This window comes from Python bivittatus, unplaced genomic scaffold (genome assembly GCF_059951505.1).
Source record: "Python bivittatus isolate LINGU-HERP-01145 unplaced genomic scaffold, Pbiv_v1 ctg000700_np1212, whole genome shotgun sequence".
In the NCBI taxonomy this organism is placed as follows: Eukaryota; Metazoa; Chordata; class Lepidosauria; order Squamata; family Pythonidae; genus Python; species Python bivittatus.
In genome coordinates, this window is record NW_028277098.1 from 40544478 (window position 1) to 40565126 (window position 20649).

General features: G+C 38.4%; 1 protein-coding gene across 2 annotated transcripts in view; it reads right to left on the bottom strand.

The window, feature by feature from the left end:
• The window catches only part of HOOK1 (hook microtubule tethering protein 1), a 41066-nt gene that overhangs the window by 6212 nt on the left and 14205 nt on the right, over window positions 1-20649 (bottom strand). Inside the window, exons 5-19 of one of the 2 annotated variants that reach the window (XM_025172878.2) lie at window positions 19635-19767; window positions 18740-18807; window positions 18274-18336; window positions 17190-17273; window positions 14700-14866; window positions 12742-12882; window positions 11048-11249; window positions 10237-10347; window positions 9595-9682; window positions 9450-9510; window positions 8640-8780; window positions 7355-7448; window positions 5600-5634; window positions 622-704; window positions 46-146 (exon numbers count right to left, since the gene is read on the bottom strand). In XM_025172878.2, coding sequence (XP_025028646.1) covers window positions 46-146; window positions 622-704; window positions 5600-5634; window positions 7355-7448; window positions 8640-8780; window positions 9450-9510; window positions 9595-9682; window positions 10237-10347; window positions 11048-11249; window positions 12742-12882; window positions 14700-14866; window positions 17190-17273; window positions 18274-18336; window positions 18740-18807; window positions 19635-19767 — 1572 coding nt within the window. Of the gene's footprint in view, window positions 1-45; window positions 147-621; window positions 705-5599; window positions 5635-7354; window positions 7449-8639; window positions 8781-9449; window positions 9683-10236; window positions 10348-11047; window positions 11250-12741; window positions 12883-14699; window positions 14867-17189; window positions 17274-18273; window positions 18337-18739; window positions 18808-19634; window positions 19768-20649 lie in introns of both variants that reach the window. The other variant, XM_088154566.1, reaches the window with a different exon arrangement.

Consider the following 20649-nt stretch of genomic DNA (forward strand, 5'->3'; position numbering starts at 1 on the left):
AAAGTTCTTAAATAATTATCTGGTATTATAGAAAATAATACTCACAATTCTTGCTTTTTCTAAATACATCTTATATCTCTCTTCCATTGATTTCATATCTTCATCTTTCTTATGCAAAGCAGCCTCTAGTTCTTCTATTTTTTGTGCTATTATTAGAAAACCCATGTAATTAGTAGAAATAAATATCTAGATCTGCAACAACCAATAACACTAGAATGTAAATAAAGTTAGCTCTAGAGGCCTAAAGAGCAGTGATTAGTTGTAATCCTTTAAGGGTACAGGCTGTGATCCCACTAATGCTGATAAAAGTAAGACTCTAACAACATCTGGAGGATCACAAGGTCCCCATTTCTCCCCTACAACCAGCTGCACTTCACTGTAGTATTCAGGAAATACAGCTCAAAGTCATCTTACATACTGCATTTAATAATTTCATATGACTTTTGCAAACAAAAAGAAAAGGGATGTATTCTTCAATCTTTCTTCTTGCAGTATTTTATCATTATATTGGGTAGTAAAAGACACCAAATACAGAAAGTTTAGTGTCCTCCAAAGTTTATATCTGCAATAGGAATAAAGTGTACCTGTAGTAAAAAGTGAAAGGTGGAATAGATCACTTACCATTTTGATTTAAATCTGGTTGGAGGTCTGCAAGAAGAGTCTCCTTCTTCTGCAGCTCATCATGGACTTCATTTAATTTCTCCCTGTAAGGATATGGCTTTTTTAACTAAAAGGCAAAACAATTTACTTATTTTATTTTACACACACACACACACAAAAAACCCAGCATCCCACCATAAAACCAATATATATATATATATATAGAAGTCCTTCAGGTTCAAAGAAGACACATGTCCATCTGTGGACACCGAGGTGGCTCTGCAGTCCCAGTCTTGAAGCACAGAGCACAATGGGGGCACTGGAAGTCCATTGTTGTAGTAACTGTGGGTGTTATTCTATGATACCACTCATGGTTTTCTATCATTTTTTGCCGGTACCTGTCTTCAGAGTTGGTGGAGGCTCACCAGTGGGTTCAGTCAGCAGCCACAGCTTCTAGTTCCCTTGGCTGGATGTCACAGTGGCATAGGGTTTCTTTCACAACATCTCTGTAGTGCTTGCGTGGTTGACCTCAAGGTCTCTTCCCAGACTCCAGTACACTACAGAGCAGCTGGCGAGGCATATAGAGGTCATCCATTCTGATGACGTCCCACCCACTGAATCTGGCCTTTGATAATCAGGGACTCAATGCTGGTGGACTACGCATGATCCAAGACCTCCAGGTTGGAGACATGGTCTTGCCAATGAATGCTGAGGATGGAATGGAGATTGTGCATGTGAAATTTCTCATTGTCTGATGGGATAACCACAGTTCTGTAGACTTTCAGCTTTGTGGAGATACGGATGTTGTGTTGGTTGAGCACTCTAGTATGCAGCCGCCCCAGTGCCTGGCTGGCCTTGCTGATCCTGGAGTCAATTTCTTTGACCAAAGACCTATCACTCAAGATGATGTTTCCCAAGTATTTGAAGCTGTTTATATTTGTCAGCTGGGTGTCGTCAACAGTGATTTCTGGTTCTACAGGGTTGGTATTTGGCATGGGCTGGTAAAATACTTCAGTCTTGTTCAGGCTGATAGTCAGGCCAAAGAGCATAGCAGCATCTGAGAATTTCTGCAGCATCAACTGTAGATCATTGTCTTTGTGCGCCAGCAGTGTACAGTCATCAGCAAAGAGGGTTTCTTGGATGACTGTATGGAAGCACTTCATCTGTGCGTTCAAGCGGTGAAGATCAGAGAGCCGCCCAATTGGTACCTGATGTACACTCCCTCCTTCAGACCCTGGACAGCACGTGACAACATGCAAGCAAAGAACAAATTGAACAGGAGTGGGGCTAGCACACAACCCTGTTTTACCCCACTGGAAATGGCAAATGCAGCTGATATATCACCATTGTAAAGAACCTGCCTTGTCATTCTTTTGTGGAACAGCTGAATCAACTTCACAAATTTCCTCAGGCATCCTAACATTTCAGGATGATCCAGAAAGCCTCCCTGTTTACAGCATGAAATGCCTTTGTCAGGTCAATGAAGACAGAGTAAAGAGACTTGTCCTGCTCAATGTACTTCTCATGCACTTGCCTCATGGCAAATATCATGTCCACTGTACTCTGTTCTGGCTGAAAGCCACACTGTGCCTCTGGGAGGTTCCTTTCTGAGACAGTTCCTTTCTGAGGCAGTGACAAATCTGTTCAGGAGAATGCAGGCAAATATCTTGCCTGCAATGGACAGCAGCGAGATACCTCTGTAGTTTCCAGTCTGATTTGCTTCCCTTATTTTTGTAGAGAGCCACAATGAGGGCATCATGGAAGTTGCCAGGCAGTTCCTCTGTGGACCAAATGTCTTCCAAAATGACTTGGAATGCCTGTAAGGCGTTTGGGTCTAATGCTTTGTAGATCTCAGCAGGAATGCCATCCTGTCCTGTTGCTTTATTTGAGTTCATCCGCAAGATCACTTTCTTGATCTCATTAATAGAGGGAGGCAGGTCAAGGGTATCCAAGACTGGCAGCTGAGGAATCTGCTGTAAAACATCAGGATCAACTATGGACGACCTCTTGAGTAGGTTGGAAAAGTGTTCAACCCAGCAGTTTTTCAGTCCTTTCTGATCTTTGATCAGGCTCGACCCATCAGATGACAGCAGGGTGCAGCATCATAATTTATAAGGATCATAAACTGACTTTATGGCGCTGAAGAACTCTCTGGTGGCACAGCATTCTACCTGCTCAGCCATTGTCTGCCACCACTCGTCCTGCATTTCTCACAATTCCATCTGTACTTTGGACTGCAGGTGCTAATACTTGTCTTTCTTTGAGACAGCTGATGGATCGTTCTGCCAGTTTGCATAGACCTTGTTCTTGGCCTGGAGGGCTGCTGAGATGGTCTCATGGTTTTCATCAAACCAGTCTTGATGTGCTTGGGTTTTCAGTCTGAGTACAGCTGTTGCAGTCTGCATGACGACATCTTTAAACTGCATCCATTTTTCAGAACAGATTCCTACAAGCAGTAAATTGCTGGAGAGTTTTTCATTAAGTACACCTTAGAAATGTTAGACTTGGCCTGGGTCTTGCAGTCTGCCAAAGTTGAATGACTTTCTGACAGTCCTCGGTTGGTTACAATGTAAAAGGACTATGTGCAGGTTGAGGACTGACCAGCCCAGCCTATGAACTGTCTAACACTCAGTACCTCACATGGCTCAGGTGATGGTGACATCTTTAGGGTTGCACTGACGTACTATGGCATAGTCAAGGAGGTACCAGTGTTTGGACTTGGGATATATCTAGGTAGTTTTGTACTTGTTTGCAAGTCTAAACATCATGTTAGTGATGCACAGGTTGTGCTCAGCACATTTGCTCAGAAGGAGCAGGCCATTGCTATTTAGTTTTCCCACCCCATGTCTCCCATGGACCCTGTCCCAGTTGTTGCTGTCTGTCCCCACCCTAGAGTTGAAGTCGCTGGCGGGGGTTGTTCAAATAATCTGGTCCAGGTCCTTGTAGAAACCTTCCTTGTCTTCATCTGGACTCATGAGAATTGGTGCATAGGTGCTGACAATGGTGATATACCAGGACAATGGTGATATACCAGGAAAGCAGAGCTTCATAATGTGTTCATTTATTCCAATGGGTAGAGGAGAGATGTTCTTCAGCAGAACAGTTTTGATCGCAAAACCTACTCTGTGAGTCCTGTTGTCAGTCTGTGGTTTCCCTTTCCAAAAGAACGTATGCCCACTCACTGCTTCCTGTAATGACCACTCATCTGCCAGCCTGGTTTCACTGAGTACAGCAACGTCAATGCTATAATGGCAAAGTTCAGCTGCTATGAGTACTGTTCATCTTTCAGACCTTGACACCCTGTCTCTATCCAGCAAGGTGCGGACATTCCAGGCTCTGAAAACTACTTTTCTTTTATTCATTTTTCTTGATGCTCGACCCCTAAGTAGAGGATTTGCCAGCCATGGTTAGCTAGCCAGATATTGTGAGGCAGGCAATGTTTAGGGTAACCCCTTTTCTAACCTCCTCCTGCATGTGAGGGTGGGCAGAGCTATCTTAGAAGGGGCAATCCTGCTCTCTTGGCATAAGAGACCTTAATCCAGCGGCAAGGAGAACTGTTGCGGCTGGAGACCTCTCCTGCTGCAGTGGATGACAAGGAGATATAAGTGTCTTGTCATGCTCTTAGTGCTGCAGAACGCCTGCTGGGCCTGCCTTCTTGACCATTGGACCACTGATCAGTCGCCTCCGCTCAATCTGCCAGAGCCAGACTTCACACACTGGGATAGACAAATCCCCTATCTCACCAAGAGTCAAAGACCCACTGGCTACCCTCACCTGGTTTGGCCCATCTGCTGAGATTGTTTACCGGGATGCGGCCACTGCATGTGTTACAGCTACTTGGAGTCACAGGTGAGAGCTGAGCATCAGGTGGGGACCAAAGTTGAACAAGCTGCCCTAGAAAGGCACAGTAGTCCCTTCTACCAGAGGTGTTACTCCTCCCTGAACACCCCGTACACCAATACAATAATATAAATAATATAAAACCAATACAATGCTATTAAAAAACAAAGTGAGATCATGACATGGATGAAAAGCTCATGATTGTGCTGACAGCCATGAATTCCTGAGCAAACCCTCAAGGCTTGGAGGATGAATGCCTAGGGAATCCATCACTACTGAGTAATAAGATCAATATGTCTGGGAAGGCAACTTGCTGGGCAGCACAGAAGACTATACAACAGCAAGACCCCCAGCTTGTCTATGATCCCCAACTTTACGTATAAGGCAGAAGAGAAGGGATGACAGTCACCTGCACAAAAACTCATCTGGTCACGACAGATCTCATGGATTATCATTGCACTTCTGCCTTAAAAGGAGAATCTGATGCACCTCCCAGAATCAGGTGGGTAAATTCCTGATAAAGGAACCCTTCCATCCCCGCCCAGTCAGGTCTTGGTGATATATATATCACCATGTAGTGGTGATTCAGCAGAATCAGCCTGAGTCTAAAGCATCCAATGATTCAGCACCCAGGACCCCAGCCAGAGGTGGGACAATGCAAGAGTAGATAATAAATGCAACCTTATATCTGAATCACAAATCGAATACATAAATGTAAAAAGCAGACACATTAGAAACCAAAGATGTTCAATAATTTTAAAAGCAGGGACACTTGTTATGGCATATATTTTAAACCATATCTATACAGACACATGCAAAAATTTAAATTTGTGAAGAGGAATAGTGTTTTTCATAGATGTAAACTAGGTCAGAAGCAAAAATAATTTAGTTTTGCTGCACTGTTGGAGGAATATATAAAATATTTCAAATATACTGGATAGATCCAAATGAACATTAACTGAACTGAATTATTCCTGTGGATTATCAATCTACTTGAACTAATGAGGACAACTTTACTGCTAATGACAGCATTATTTCCTTCCAATTCCACCCTGGTGTTACAAACCAGGAAAAAGGTTAGTTAAAAAAAAAGTCATAACAATCTCTTGTCTTCATGACTGCTTACATGCACACACAGAAATACAAATGTTTCACTTACATATGTGCTGCTATCTTCTGCTTCAATTCGCTGGACTAAAAATAATAAATAAAAGTGACTAGAATGCTATTAGATCATCTGAACAATCATTCTCTTACACACACACACACACACATGTACGTACATATATACATACATACTGGTAACTATGACCAATCCCACTTCAGAGGAACATTAAAAACTACTGAGTACTAGTTCATTACGTAACTTCACTGAGGCAGACAGTATTTCAGGATCCCTATTCAACATCAGACAAAGACTAGGAAAGTTATATTCAAGACTTGTTTTTCCCACATATCTTCATTGTCCTGTGATTTTTAGGACTGGCCATGCATCACATTGGCTCCTTTTTCAAAAAATTTTCTTAGCCATTCATAAACAACTGACTGCTCCCAACATTAAAATTTGTCATGCTCCTGTGTTTGTTTGTGTGTTTACATATAAATTAAAGGCAGGTTTTAGTTGTAAATTATATAATAGGCAATGTGATGGAATGGACTTATGAAGGCCAGGCTCAGGGAGATAAGCGTGTTCTTAGCCCCCAACAGGAGCGTGGGAAGTTCAAGAAGATGAGGCTGGCACCTCCCTAAGGAATTCACGGTGTTGTGGCTGGCTGGCTTGGGAACTAGGGTTCAGTCTGGGGAGATTTTCTGTCTGGAGGTTGAAGCTAATAAACACAACAGAACTGTATTTGCATTGTCTCTTGGAGTTCTTTGGGCTGAACCTGGCAATTAAATAATGACTATAGGACAAGAGCCAGAATAAATATTTACTTGTAGGTTACAAGTAAATGGTAGTAGATACCCTACCTCCATATTACCCTTGGAGGTAGGGTATCTTGAATGTAAGATACCCCACCTCCAAAGAATGATTAAAGATACACACAAAAAAAGTATAAACACATACAAAAAACTTGTACAATGCTCAGCTTTCCTACTTGTTAATCAGAGTTGTCAACTCCTACTGAAAACCAAGCCAAGAATATTCCTTTCTTCAGAAAAATGTACTCACTGTGCACATCTGTATACATGAGCATATATGCATTTTTATACTAGAACCGGCCCGAGGCCATATTCCAAAAGAAGACAACTCAGGTTTAAAATTTAATCAGCTTTAGTACAAATCGCTATTGGTCAAAATTACTTGCCTGTAGAATTAAATATCCCATTAACAAAGTTAACTTACTCCTATATGTATACTTAGACACACAAATTGTCTTCTCACTGGAGTAAATTATGCATATAGTGTGACACAGAGAAAAGCCTCAGATAGCATAAACCTGTGCATTCTTACTCTGTAATAACTCTAAGTTATTACAGAGTACTTAGGACTTATTTCAGTTATCTTTTACTATGAAATACAGGTAGTCCTTGGCTTACGGTAACAATTCTGACCGGAATTGCCATTGCTAAGCAATGTGGTTGTAAAGTGTAATGTCATGTGACTGCATCGCTTAGCAATGGCAATTCTGGCAGTCCCAGCTGCTGTTGTTAAGTGAGGACCGTGTGGGTCATTAAGTAAGGACCTCATGTGACCACTAGTTCTGAGTTCCTGCCAGCTTCCCTATTGACTTTGCTTGTGGGAAGCTGGCAGGGAATGTTGGAAATTGCAATAACTTGACTGCAGGGATGCTGCAACAGCCAGTGCTACAAGGGCCCATCGCAAGTACCATTCTTTCAGCACCATTGTAACTTTGAATGGTCACCGAACGAATGGTCATAACCCAAGGACTATCTAATTCCATATCATACCTACCGTTTCTCCTTCTGTCTTGGACTCTTGCTCCTGCAAGGACTTCTGAAGGTCTTCAATCTGCTGCTGTAGCTCCCCAACATGTTCCTTGCTCAGTCTATTGTGAAGCATTGAACATAATAATACTTAATACATTTCAAGTCTTCAAGCATGAAATCATTGCTCTTGCAAGATTTATACACATACACCTAGGCTGGCAGAAGTGGACATCCTTGACCTCCTCTCTGTTGAGGTATTTATCCCTGCTAAATAGATTACAGGTAGTCCTTGGGTTACCATGGCAATTGAGACTGGGACTGTTGTCACTAAGCAATGCAATCTTAAAGTGTGACATCATGTGACCACATTGCTTAGTGACAATATTCCTGGCACTCCCGGTTGCCATCATAACCCCAAGAAGCATGGGTCATCATTAAGCAAGAAGCAGCAGGAGTCCTAGGTTAGGAGCGCAGGGGTGCCATGGGGGGGGGGTAAGAGAGGCCAGGGGAAGGCCGGCGCAGGCAGCACGTGAGTTGGGGGAGGCCAGGGGAGGGCTTGGGAGGCCCAGTGCAGGCCACACGTGAGCGCAGGAAGGCCAGAAGGTGGATGATGCGGTACAGCATGAGCACAGGAAGGCTGGGGGTGGTTAGTGCAGTGTGAATGCAGGAAGCCCAGGGGGTGGATGATGAGGTGCAGCACAAGTGCAGGAAAGCCAGGGGGACTTACCAGAGCAATTTGCAACCTTCCCTGCCAGCTTCCCCATTGACTTTGCTTGTGGGAAGGCAGCAGAGACAGTTGCAAATGGCAACCACGGGATGCTGCAACCATCGTAAGTTGAGCTAGTTGCCAAGCGCCCAAATCATGATCACGTTGCTGTTGGGGGCGCTGTGATGGCCAGAACTTTGAGGACCATAAGTATCACTTGTTCAGTACCGTTAAAATTTTGAATGGTTGCTGAACAAATGGTTGGTAAGTGAGGACTACCTGTATTCTGTTATGCAAGAACCAAGAAGAAAAATCAGATGGAAGTATCATGTGAATAGAGTTCCACTCAAAGAAACTTTCTATGCCTAAGTTTTAAGGATCTCTCTTTCCCAGTGAATCACAACCTACCTTATTTGACAGGGTCCCCTATTTAGCATTTATAAGCAACTCTAGTGGCAGACTTTTAGCCTAGTTGCCCCCAGTCTTTCATGTTGTGCTTTCTATAATTCTTCAGTATTTTTTCATCTTTTATTCTGTGTCTCTTACAAGTTTTTTGTATTTATAAAAAATAGCATTCAATAAATTTTATATGAAGGGAAATCACCTGTTTTCTGTCTCTAATTCATTTATCATCCGATTCTTTTGTTCCAGCTTCTCTTGAAGCTCTGCAATTTGTTCATTTTCCGATCCTTCTTGTTGCAAATGAAGCATCTTGTTTTCATGCTGAAGCCGAATAAACATTTCTCTGAGATTTAAAACAAAATTTGTAAGCAGACATGTTTTGTAAAATATTACATTTTTCCTCCAACATTATAAAACAGGGCTTACTGAATATTGCAAGCTGTATGATATTATACAGTAAAATCTGTTGGTAGTCCTAGTCATGTGTTAATTTCAATTTCATTTCAGCAGAAATATGCTAGAAAACCTCTTAAAAATAGCAAGTAGTCTTGTATATACATTATAGACTTCTTCCTCAAAAGCAGCCTCTAATCCCATTGGGTAAAGCAGCTAGGGAAGGGAATGGAATCAGGTTTTTTTCTTCCAGAAAATAAAAAATCCTCAGTATCAGTTTACTCCTTTGCTGATACATGTCTGATCCTCTGGGTGGGATCTATCAGGAAAGCCTTGATACTATAAATCTGTATAATGAAATCTATAAGAATCCACTCCCATTTGGAACCAGAGATACAGTTATGCTTATTGCTGTATTTCAGAGATTGATTATTTTCTTTTTAATTAAGAGTATAGATTTTTTTTAAATTGATTCAGTTTAGAAATCCCGCCCACCAATATTTAGGGTTTTACCTTTATAAGAATATGAAATTTCTATATTGTCTGATATTCTATATTACAATACATCACATTATATAAAAGATTCATACTTCATTTTACATGTATTCACTTCTCTTACCTATATTCCACAGGCAGAATTTCAGCAGCAAGATTTTCATGACTTTTCATAGTAGATGCACCTGAAAACATAAAGCAAAATCTTAAGGTTACTTTCCATAGTCTAAGCAAAAAAATTATCCTAAATATTTTTTTTTTAAAGGTACCTGTTTGGTTCAGATGATCCTGCTGCATTTGTGAACACCTGAGCTCTTCATTGGTCTCTTTCAATGCATCACGCTGAATTATCAATCTCTGAAAATAAAAACACATTTAATAGTGGTAGATGTATATCAAAATACTTGTGTCGATATTATGTGAGAGCTGTAATTGCTTCCTCTCCCTTGAAAATTATATCCTTGAGTAACTCTTAATAACAGAACACAATTGTTTTCTAAAATGGTACCTTGTTTATATAATTGATCCCACCTCCCAATGAAATCTAACAGGTCAATACACAGACAGGTTTATAAAGAACCTATTAATATTAATTTGTTTCAATATTCCTTTGGAATATATTTTAAGCCTGCTTCCTTTCAAGGGATGCTGCTTTTAAAAAATGTGGATGGTTTCAGAAGCAGAGTTTCTATGGGTGCAATTGGGGAAAAAAGTGAGAGAAAAAGAATAAATTGATGTTTGTAACTGATGGTAGCACCTTATATGACAGCCTAAAATAGATGCAGATAATCTATGAGACTCAACATTCTTAGTAGCCTTCTTCTTTTGCTTTCCTAAGAAACCTTCCTCCTAGGTATCTTAAGTACCCAGTACTTTGAAAACTATTTCTGCCACATTAATAGAAACCTCACCTCTTTCTCTTTAATTAATGTTTCATGCTTCTCTTCTAATCTTTTCAGTTCAAAAGCTAGTGTATCTGCTCTTTTGGATTCTTCAGAGAGTCTGTTATGAAGTTCCTGGACCTGGTTTAAAAATGAAACAATTTCTTTAAAGGTTTCAGAACCTGATAATTTAAAATAAATTATTCTGCAGCATTGGAACAGAAAGAGCGTTACAATCAGAATGTCATTATCTTCATGAGATCCTATTATCTTTTCAGCATTAGTTGGAAATCAATTTTTCCCTGATTTGAATAGAGTATATCTATTACTTAACTGTTCTTCTAAAGCATTTCATCATCATCTTAGCAAAAATTATCATTTAATGTTTAGAAATTCAGGTCAACAGATTCAATTAATAGAGTGTAGGTCTTGTAGGGGAATGTTCTACAAAGAATTATGGCTCTAGTTTTCATGACTTTACTCTTAATCCAATCCAATCTGAATGGTTGAAGGTAGGCATATGCTACTAGGAACACTAAACCAATCTCCCAATAAGGTTACCTTATTCATTTTAAATGAAATGAATGAGTGAAGTATACAAAGTTCTAGATTGCAGGGAAGTCCCAGCAGAGCTCATTTAGATATGCACATACTCTAATACTACTCACTAAAAAGTATTCCATTTGATATAAACAATAAAAATGCATGGAAGGACAACATAAGGAGGAAATCCCCTTGCATTCCCAGCTTTTTTAGCACTAAAAGTGTACACTTTTATAGAATTGAAATAGTACAAAAAACCCACAGAAATGCAAACAAGATGAAAGGAAACATGTCTTACCTGCCTTTTGTAAGTTTCCAGCTGTGCACGGGCTGCATTTGCTTTCTTTAACTCTTCTTCTAGGCTAACTGTGTTATGCATATACATCATGTTTGTTTCCTGAAGTGATTTCACCTGTCTCCGAAAGTCATTCAGGTCTTCCAGTTTTTTGCGATACACCTCAACCATCGACTCCAGCTTATTTGTTTTATCAGCAACAGTCCTACAATAACAACATATTGTTTGTAGAATTTTTTTACTCAGAAACAAAATGATCACCAGACAACTTATTAAGTTCTTTCAAAAGCATGTCTGAACTGTTACTGGACAACAAAACACAAATACATACTTAAGAGAAAAGTAAGATCCTATTTATTAAACATTTTCTTCTAAGATTCAGATTGCAGGACTGATACACTAAACAGAAAATAGGACTTTTCAGTTCTACATCATTTCAACTGGAGCATCAACTGTAGCCATGAATGACTTCCTCCTTTTACTAGGCAATGGTCTTTGCCAACCCAGGGTAGACTTTCCTTTGAATTAAATGTCTTCTACTATGGTCAGTTTGAAGGAGGAAAGCCTACAATAGTCACGGGTTTTCCCCAAGGAGATCTCACACATTTCAAGAGGCCATCATTTATTATTATTAAATACAGAAAAGCTACGAAGCTAAAATGCTGCAATACCAAACTGGAATTTGGTCTTTGTTTAGTGGAGTTAAAGTATTCCTACAATACTTAATTCAAAACTAACATCTTAGCTAGAGGTCGAATGATCTTGGTGTACTGATTTTATAGCACATATGCTACCAGTTATAAGAAGACATGCAAATAGAAGTAGTTTGCAATTTCCATATGAAGACATTAAATAGTTACTCTAGAACAATTTTAAATATCACATGTAGGAATCTACAAGAGAATGAATTAGATCAAGAATATAAAATAGGAACTTTAAGTGTTGGAGGCAGAACCACTTATTTTACTTACTCTATTATTTAGGAAAAAACCCAAACAGCAGGTAAATAAACAAAAACAAAAGCAGCCAGAATTTAAGTTTGTTGCCAAATTTCAATGGCACAATTTTGGGGGTTCTGAATGTTGCAAAAAAGGAGGTACAGTCTTAATTCACTGCATTATGTCATAATTAAAGCTCTTCCATACTTCACCACTTGATGCCTTCCAAATGTATTCATCTGCCACCCTTAGAATTCACATCCACCCTTAGAATTCACATCCACTATGCCCCTAGTAACAGTGTATCCTGAGATTTACAGATGAGGATATCTGGAAGGCTTTGAGATTGGTAATACAGTGAATCTTCCATTCTGAGGACGTCCATACTACAAATGCACTAGACCCAATTTCTGCTGCAATTTATGCCACTTCTGTTAAGACATCATTGCACCAATGATGTGAATTCAAGCAAATGACAAAACCTGTGCCATTTGGGCATTGACATCATCGTACAAATGTCATAAACTGCTGTGCTTATGTACTATAGCATTTGTGAATAATAAGACACCCCATCCTCTCAATTAGATTGTTAAAAACAGGGTTTCCTGTAAAGGGAAAAAATATATAATATATTAGGTGATGTGAGGGAAGGGCAGCAGTTGGGGTAGTTTGGTGCATTCTTCAGAAACCCTAAGATGATAGTATAATAGCATATTGAAGAGATATTAACATAATGGAAACTGGATTCATTCTCTATACCTAAGAACATCAATTTCATCCTTCAGAGCCCGGGACTCTTCTGCCAGAGACGTCAGTTCATCATTTCGATGTTGCAGCTCAATCAGTTGTTTCTCAAGCTCTTCACAATGAACACGATAATCATCTTTTGTAGTTTCAAGTCTTTGCAGAAATGATACAATTATTGGAAAGGGTTTACTATCGATGTCCTTAGTATGAAACATTTGCACTAATTTATAGTACCATTCATAAAAATATATGGAAACATTTTAGCATAGAAATTTGGGTAATCTCTCATATTAGAGGCAAATGAAGTATACAGAAGGATCATTCAATCTTAAAATTGCAACTTTAAACTATTATTTTATAGTTAATCAGTTTCTACTTCATATTATTACTAACAAAGAGAAAGGCACTAAACAGTATTTCTGCGTTATTAAAAATCAGAATTCCAGAGCACTGAGTTACATTACAACCTTTATAAAAAATAAAGCAAAAACAAAATTGGCACCATGATACAAATTTAGTACATGTGCCTTTTCAGCCGCAGCCCCTACGCAGTGGAACATGCTCCACCTGAGATCCGGCAGGCTCCCACCCTTCTAGCTTTCCGAAAGGCCTTAAAAAGCTGACTTTTCCCCCAGTCATTGGGACAGGGTGAGGTTGGAGCCCAATGTTTGTGTTGTTTTAAAAAATGTATGAGGATTGTCATTTTAGGGCACCCAGAGTTGTGGGGGGATGTTAGTTTTTATTGTTTGTATGTTCTTATCACTGCTTCTGTGAACTGCCCAGAGTTATGGCACATAAAATAGGTGATCATGTAAGTTTCATAAATAAATAAATAAATCTGAAGAATATACAGTATGTTTATCATAACATATACAAAATTATATACATAATGCCATTAAGACAGAATAAAGCCAACAAAGAATCAAAACAAAAGATTACAATAATTAAAAGCAGCATTCACGTATTATACTACAGTAGAAACAAAAATAAAAAAAACTGACTATAACGTCTGATCTCCTGTTCAATGAGGTCTGGTAGAGGTAAAGGAGAAAATAATGAATAAAATAATCTGGCCTAACAAAAATGGCTTCAGAAAGGCTTCAATGCTTAGTCTAATATTTGAGAATAAAATACAAATAGCTTACTAAGGGGCTGAAATTGCAAACTCAGGGCCTATGTACCAGAGAAGAGGAAGCTGACCCCTTGTTGATCGCTGACGGTTACTCAAACTTGCTGACTAAATAAATCAAAAGCTAAAAATGCTAGGTTGCTACAGATATGGGTTTGAGCGGGCTATGTCACTAGAGGTCATACTGTCCTTCTTTTCTGTAGATAAGTCCAATATATAAGCTTTGTCTCACCACTCTCTCAGCAGGCAGAATCTTGCACTCCATCCCTGCGCAGATCAATAAATTCAGTTCAAGCAGATCGTGTGGTCTCTGCTTGTTAAGTGGGTCATGGAGAGATGGTGTGAGCTAAAAGGATGCCCAAATAAATGGGCCAGTATGAACAATCCCACTGTTTTAGACATGTTCATATCTCTATTCCAACACCTGGGGTGGACTACAATAGCTTTATAATCACCTCTCTGGGAACTGCACCTATACAATATGTGCAACCAGTAAATAAAATAATATGAATCTCTATGGGGTACAGACAACTGGGCAGGGCCTCTTCAGGAAATATGCATAAGTAGGCAGGTCAATATAAGAGAAGGCATATCATGAGAATACTGGCCTTTAACAGCTCCAGGCCTAATATACCATAACTAGCACCGCAAAAACAATAAAAACCTCAGAAATACATAACATAGTCAGAATAAAAAAATGGAGTTATACAATACTGCTGGTTTATAATAGCCAGCCTGTAGCATTCTGCATCAAGTGTTACTTCAGAAATGTTTTCTATTTTGTTTCAGTAAACAACTCAAGATGTTACAGAGATAATGACTGGATTAGATTAATTCATACCTGAAATTTTCTTCTTGTAGCTGTTCTATTTGTAACTGTGCATGAAAATACTTTTTTGTAACTGCTGTATTTGTATCATCAAATGAACCATCTAATTGATCCAATCGGTCATTCATTATCTCATTTTCAGACATTAAACTGCATTTTTCCTCTTGAAGGGCAGCCACCTAAAGATGCAGAATCCGCTTCAGGGTTAAACTCATCAAGATAGTTAACAGTGTGTAATTATTCAAATGTTGGCACAGGTGATTTTATCTCAGAAAAAGAAGTGACTAACCCCCAGTCAAATGATCTGCTTCATAAATTAAATGTAGAATTTGTGTGTGGGGGGTGTGTGTGAGTATGCATACATTTATTTATTTATTTATTTATTTATTTATTTAATTTGTCCCTGCCCATCTCCCCACAATGGGGGACTCTGGGCGGCTTACAACACACTAAAAAACATAAATACCATTAAAAGTTATAAAACCAAACATTAGAAAAATAAACAACAATACATGCACACAGATTAACAGCTAAGCACAAAAATGAATGCATTAATGTATAGTATAAAATTAAATAAAATCATGTCCAATTCTTGTTATTTCAGTATACATATTTCCACCTACACCTCCATCTATTTGTCTCAGTTTCTTGCTCTTCTCTTTGGGAATCCACATACAGAACCATCGACTGCACATTTGTCCTCAATTTCCAGCTCTTCCATTCTATATCAGCAACATCTTAGGACTTATATAATCAAGGTTACCAGCCACAGTAACAAAGGAGAACCAACATGGAAAAGTGTTCCTGCCTATTATATGCAGTGGCAAATAAGGGAAGAACGTCAACGTAGTCTTAAATTAATTAAGAACTGAGCTAAGTGGACTCTGGAATGATCCAGCAAGACACATTTTTCTTCACCTAACATAAGAACACAAGAATTGCCTTGCTGAATCAGATCAAAATCCACTTAGATAAAATTTCCACATTACTGTAGAAACAGAAAAAGGATTAAAAAGGGAAGCATCATTAGCAAGTAGAAAAATACTGGTCAGTTTATAAACTGAAGACACAAAAGCACCACAGAACTGGGTAATAATAACACTTAGTAGTGAATAGTTGGGTAAAAAGCAATTCCAAGAGCCAAATACTAGTAGCATTAAGTATAATTTAGACAGCATCATATATGTATTGGTGGATAAAAAGATACATGCATTTTGCAAATATTTCTGAAAATATCACAAGCTAGAAAGTAGGAGCATAACAGTAAGTATATTAACAATCAAAGAAGGATCCTCATATTAACAAAACAGCCCCTTAAGTATCTTTCTAGTGAAAGCCACTGTGTTAATTGTAATATATCAAAACATCACACCATATCAGATGTTAGTTCACTGATACATAAAATGCAATTTGCTCTTTGGGTTATGTCTTCCTGAAATAAAAATAAACCTACCTTTCTTAAATTCTTCTAAAATATCATGGGACACTGAGACCTTATAAGTGAATTTATTAACAATTAGATTAAGCAAGAAGTATATTTTGACTTTCAAATAAACACTCATATTCAGTATAGCACAGTGGCATTAAATTATTGCATTATATTTATCAAATGATCTTTCAGATTTCCTAAGCTGTAAAAATTTAACTGCAGTCAAATATAGATATCAATGCAGATTCAGGATCATTATACTAATTTATATTAATAACCAGTGTCAGGGACAAGTATCTATAGCTTACAACAGATTTATATATTAAACATTTTTAAAGGGTTTACTTCAAATACTCCAAACATTGTATCATAAACCCATAAACGAAAAAAGCTACAAAATATAATTTCTAAAATCTGCAATAAAGCACATCCAAAACAACAGTGAAAGGCACATTTGGGCATGCCTGGTTATTAGATATCATCACTTTCTAAATCAACAGAATGGAGCAGAGGGTTCTGTAACTGTAGAGTCATATCTGAAAAAGCACTACTACCTACCAATTATCCAAATATCTGACCCATGTACCATTCTAGAAAAGCACGGGTTTGAGCATCTTTGCCCCTTACCAAGTAGAGGTCAAAACATGTAGATTATTGATAATATTATGCCCAATAAAACTGCAATTGTACTAAAGGTGATTACAAAAATTGATAGAGGTTTCATCTAATAACAAATAGGGACACATCTATGAGTGACTGGATTGTGTGAGAAGGCTCTCAAAAGCTGGCCAACCACTGACAAATTACTGATATATAGAATTAAGATAAGAATATTTCTAAATAGTTCTAATTATGTATTAGAAGTTACTGTCACAGAAAAAGGCCTTAAGAACTAACAATGTCATAACATGGGGAATAGCACAACTAATAAACTATAGAAAAACAAAACATTACAGCATTTAATCACGGCACAGTAGAAAATGCTTTTGAAGGAAATCTGATTGTAGCCACTTAAGGTAAATATTAATCAATTAAATTTTCTTCACCAAATGTACTTGGGAAAATGTGGTTACCTGCAGATCTAGTTCTTGACATCTTTGTTTCAGTTCTTCTTTTTCTGCTAGTACTTCATTAAGTTCTTCCAGTGCTCTTTTCAGCTTTAAAAATGTTGAGATGATCATTTTCAGACATTTAGCAAAACAGATTTCTTGACCTTATATCCAGTAGTCCCCACTAGTGTGAAAAGTACTAACAGGTATTTAGGAAAAACAAAGAATTATGGGTAAATAGAAGGCAAGTTGGTAATGACCATACCTTCCAAGAACAGTAATCAAACCTGTCTCTGTCATATACCTTCCTGGTTCTGGGAGCCCCTTTCTTATTATCTTCTTGTTCTTTAAAATTAACCAAAATATTATTATCTCTGCAGAATCTACTTCGCTTGTTGCCACCACTAAACCCTGTTCTGGTTTTAAAATGTGTTTCTTTTTCTCTCTTATTTCTTTATGTCTCTAGGGGAATGTGACTAGGTAGAACAGGAAACATATAGGACAGCACACTTGGTTAGCAGTTAAACAAAGTAAAATAATGTTTATATAAACATGTAAATGGTTCATAAAATACATAAATCACTAGTTTCTATAATGTATCTATATTCACTCAAATACTTGTCTACAGGGGCACTAAACATATTTTTAAACCTGTCTCCCTGCCAGGTGAAGGTTTAGGACTCCCAGCCTCTTTCAGACCTACCTTCCACCCCTACTGCCAAGTCCCTCTCTCCTCGTTCCCCCTCCCTCTGAAATATAAACTGGGACGAGGTACTGCCATGCTTTGACTGGCAGTCACCACAGCCTCCTATGAAGATGTTAACTTAAAATCTACCTATTCCCTTAATAAATGCAATTGCTCTCTCTTTCTCTTTCTCTTTCTCTCTCTGCTCAGCCATCAAACATAATGGACTGTGACAAATCTGAAAAGAGCTAGGTGATTTTAATTACAGAACAGAATATTTCTTCCAGTAATCATGTGTCCTATGAGGCTCTGTACCAATCCAGAAATGACTGAGTACATACAATGATAAATTCATTAACTAGAAATTCATCAAAAATTACAGTAAAAAAATACTAAAAGCTGAAAAGATTGCGTATCAGTTACCTGTTGCTCCAAATCACCAGATAAATCACTTGCAACAAAGCCCACAATCTCTTTGCTCATTAACTGTAACAATAAAAAATTATGGCAAAATACGTAATTATCTATGGTCTAAAAGAGACTAGTAAGAGATAGCATTAAAGAGACTAGCTGATGTGTATTATTTTCCTTAAAATATATGAAATAGTCCATGTTCAATACACACTTCACATTCTTTTGTCACTTATGCCTTTCCATTGCCAAATTGATTAATTAACATTACATAACTTAAATTAACCACATGAAATGTATTTTTATACACACACAGAGTATATGTGTCTGTATGTGTGTGTGTGTGTGTGAAAGATAACTAGAAATATTTGCATAAGTAATATTAATTGCCTTGTCCCTACTGCAATGCTAGATAATTCCAGCCTATTTTTGGAAAAAGGAATCAATCCCAATTTTTCTGTTAACTCTCTTTTCTTACCTCTTGAATAGCGGCCATGACAACGTGCTGAACAGACTCCTCTAGTGTCATTATAACTTGTATATGTTCTACAAAGCAAAAGTTGTTTTTAAATTATATATCCCACACAACATGGAAGGGTCCAGGATACTTTACACATAAATGGAGAGCCTTGTCTGCAGTTCATTTTTGCAATCCTTCCTGTAGCTGAATGCTTACCTATCCTACTTTCTGCAGTTCCAATGATGAAAGGAGTACTATGACAGCTTAAAAATCTTAAGCAACATACTTTGTATTGCAGCCAACAGTATCCATCTGCTGATGGGACAGTAACTGCCAATTGGATATAGTCCAGCTCCCTGATTGGAGAGGAGGCGCATAAACCAGAGGTGCACTGCAGCTCACACAAGTTACACTAAACCATACACTGGTATGACTTGTCAACACAGCCAATGTTAGCTGTGCGATTCTAAACATGCTTAGTTAATTTTCAAAAGGAATTCACTTTCCAAAAATACATGTTGGATTGCAGTGGACAAGTCTGGACAACATGGCTATAACCACAAATGTGCAGGGAAGTCCTCTTTCCAGGTACTTCAACTATAAACCACCGATCACTTGAATGAAGTACTAATACTTCTCTTAGGGTTTTGTTTTGTTTTCCTTGTCTGGCTTGTTCTTGCTTGGGCGGCAATTAGGTGACAATGCATCTAAAAACATTAACCAGAATTTGTACATTAAAAGCTTATTTTGGTCCACGTATTTCAAAAACATGCTTGAAAAGTGAAGGTAAGTAGATAAGTAAATATTACTAATTTTTACTTCACTGCACACAGAAATGAAGGCGTTAATACTTCAGTTTCACTGATACACAAATCTGACAAATTGAGCTGTTCATTCAGAGGAGAACATTTACCTTGTTTCTTTTCACAGTTGACTGCACAGCCTAAAATCAGCTGCAATAAACGGCCAAGTTCTACCGGATTAGAATGTTCAGAGATTTGGTTTAAATCAGGAAGAAGATCTTCTGAAATTTGCTGAGTCAAAAACTGTAGAATTAAAAAGAAAGGAAACCCAGAGTTATAATTTCATAATGAAATGTGGGGGTTTTGTTGTTGTTGTTGCTGTTATCTATATACTACTAAAATTCTCATGTCTGATTGTAACCTTCAATTGGGCGAAACTGTGTCATAGGGCAACAATTTTTGAAGCAAGGTACCTCAAATGGGCTAACTTACAGAATGGGTCCAAAATCCAGGAGCCATTACTCCCATGGGATTGAAATTGGAGATAGTTGTTGCTGCTTCAGTGCTGTCACCATGCTGCCACAGTCAACTGCGATCACATGACCCTCCTTTCCAGTGCTCCCTGACAGCTTCCCACAAGTCAATAAGGAAGCTGGCAGGAAGTCTAAACTCGATTGCGGGAGGGTGCATGGGAGGGAGGGAGGGAGGGAGGGAGGGAGGAAGGAAGATTTCCAACACTCCCTGCCAGCTTCTCACAAGGAAAGTCAACAGTGAAGCTGGCAGGAAGTCAGAAGTTGTTCCCATTCTCACTGCTTTTTTGCCCGCCCACAATCATTCTGTTTCTCTGTTTAAGTAAGAAAATGTCTCTGAAATGATGACCCAATGGGTCATGGGTTGTCTAATTAGATTTATATTCCAGCTTTCCTCCAGAAGCTCACATCACATGCAGTTTTTCTCCACAACAACTATCCTGTCAGATAGATTGGTCCAGGAGAGTATGACTTGCTCAAAGTCACCCAATGAACTTGAATATCTGAAACAGACTCCCTGGTCCTATTCCAGCATCTTACCCACTACAGTACACAGCCCTGAAGACACAAATTGAGTTAGAATACTTTGGAAGAAGAGTAAAGTTAGTCTTAGGTTTTTTATAGCAGAGGGCATTTCTTCATTCATACCTCACAT